This window comes from Nematolebias whitei, chromosome 7 (genome assembly GCF_014905685.2).
Source record: "Nematolebias whitei isolate Nwh7 chromosome 7, NemWhi1, whole genome shotgun sequence".
NCBI lineage: Eukaryota > Metazoa > Chordata > Actinopteri > Cyprinodontiformes > Rivulidae > Nematolebias > Nematolebias whitei.
Window position 1 is genome coordinate 5790527 of NC_056504.1, and position 1340 is coordinate 5791866.

The 1340-nt window shown below is 38.4% G+C and overlaps 1 protein-coding gene across 1 annotated transcript in view; it reads left to right on the forward strand.

The window, feature by feature from the left end:
• The window catches only part of LOC119412119 (trypsin-like), a 4502-nt gene that overhangs the window by 344 nt on the left and 2818 nt on the right, over window positions 1-1340 (forward strand). The window contains exons 2-3 of the mRNA XM_037679093.1: window positions 628-799; window positions 963-1104. Coding sequence (XP_037535021.1) covers window positions 628-799; window positions 963-1104 — 314 coding nt within the window. The remainder of the gene's footprint in view (window positions 1-627; window positions 800-962; window positions 1105-1340) is intronic.

The window sequence follows — 1340 nt, forward strand, 5'->3', positions numbered from 1 at the left end:
TCTCTCTCTCTCTCTCTCTCTCTCTCTCTCTCTCTCTCTATCTATCTATCTATCTATCTATCTATCTATCTATCTATCTATCTATCTATCTATCTATCTATCTATCTATCTATCTATCTATCTATCTATCTATTAATCTATCTATCTATCTATCTATCTATCTATGTATCTATCTATCTATCTATCTATCTATCTATCTATCTATCTTTCACCATATTTCTTCTAGACAAATGTCCTAAAGAAATTCCAAATTCTGGTGGATTTGACAGAAAGACGCCACTTTAAGGACGGAAATTGGAAAAATGAAGTAGCTAAAACCAATCAACATTATTTTCTCCTTGTTTTAGTATTTTTTTGTTAACATTTGCAGAAAAACTGCTAAAACTTGTCATTTCTTTTTACTGTGACTATAAAAACTAAAGAATTTACGTTTTGCATGATGTTTGGTCAAAGCTTCAAGGAGCCGCAGACCAAGGACCAAAGAGCCGCGTGTGGCCCCAGAGCCGCAGGTTGCAGACCCCTGACATAGATCATCATAAACATATTGGCATTTTATCAGGAACTGAACGTGTCTCTAAATTAAAATATAAAGCTGCACAGGACACAACCTTTTTTTTCAATAAATAGTGACTTTTCTGCATGTCTCAGGTTTATGTGGGGACAGAATCGTTGGGGGCTCAGTGGTTCAACCTTACTCCATTAAGTATCAAGCCTCCCTCCAGTACATCAACACCCACTACTGTGGAGGAATCCTCATTCACCCACAGTGGGTGGTGTCTGCCGCCCACTGCTGGAAGCCGTAAGTTCTTGCAGCTTTCAGCTCTGTGACTCGAATGCAATGTGTTTGAATATTTAATTTGATTGACAGCTATTTAAACTTTATGTGACAGAAACATAAAACAGTCATGATCAGTGAAAAGTTGTATAAATCTTAGGTATTGAACTCTTCTGTGTTTTTGCAGGACTCAACAGATGAAAGTGGTCCTGGGTGAATTCAACCTCTTAGTAGTCGAGGGATTTGAGCAGACGTTTGACGTCATATTTAGCATCAAAAATCCTGGCTTCAACAACTGGATGCTTCTCAACGACATCATGCTGTTGAAGGTAAGAGCCCACCATGAAAATGTGGCGAAAAGTTATGTTTTATTACAAATAACTCGATCTCAATTCATAATCTGAGCTGTAGCATAAGAACCCAAAGTAGCCCTACTGTGTGTCACATCATAATGTCATGATTATTAGTGGCCCCCGTCTGAACATTTTCTAGATGTGCCCCTGATCCAACGAGCAGTAAAGTAAAACGCTGCTTTCAGTTGTTGCCGTTTTAAGACGACCAACTG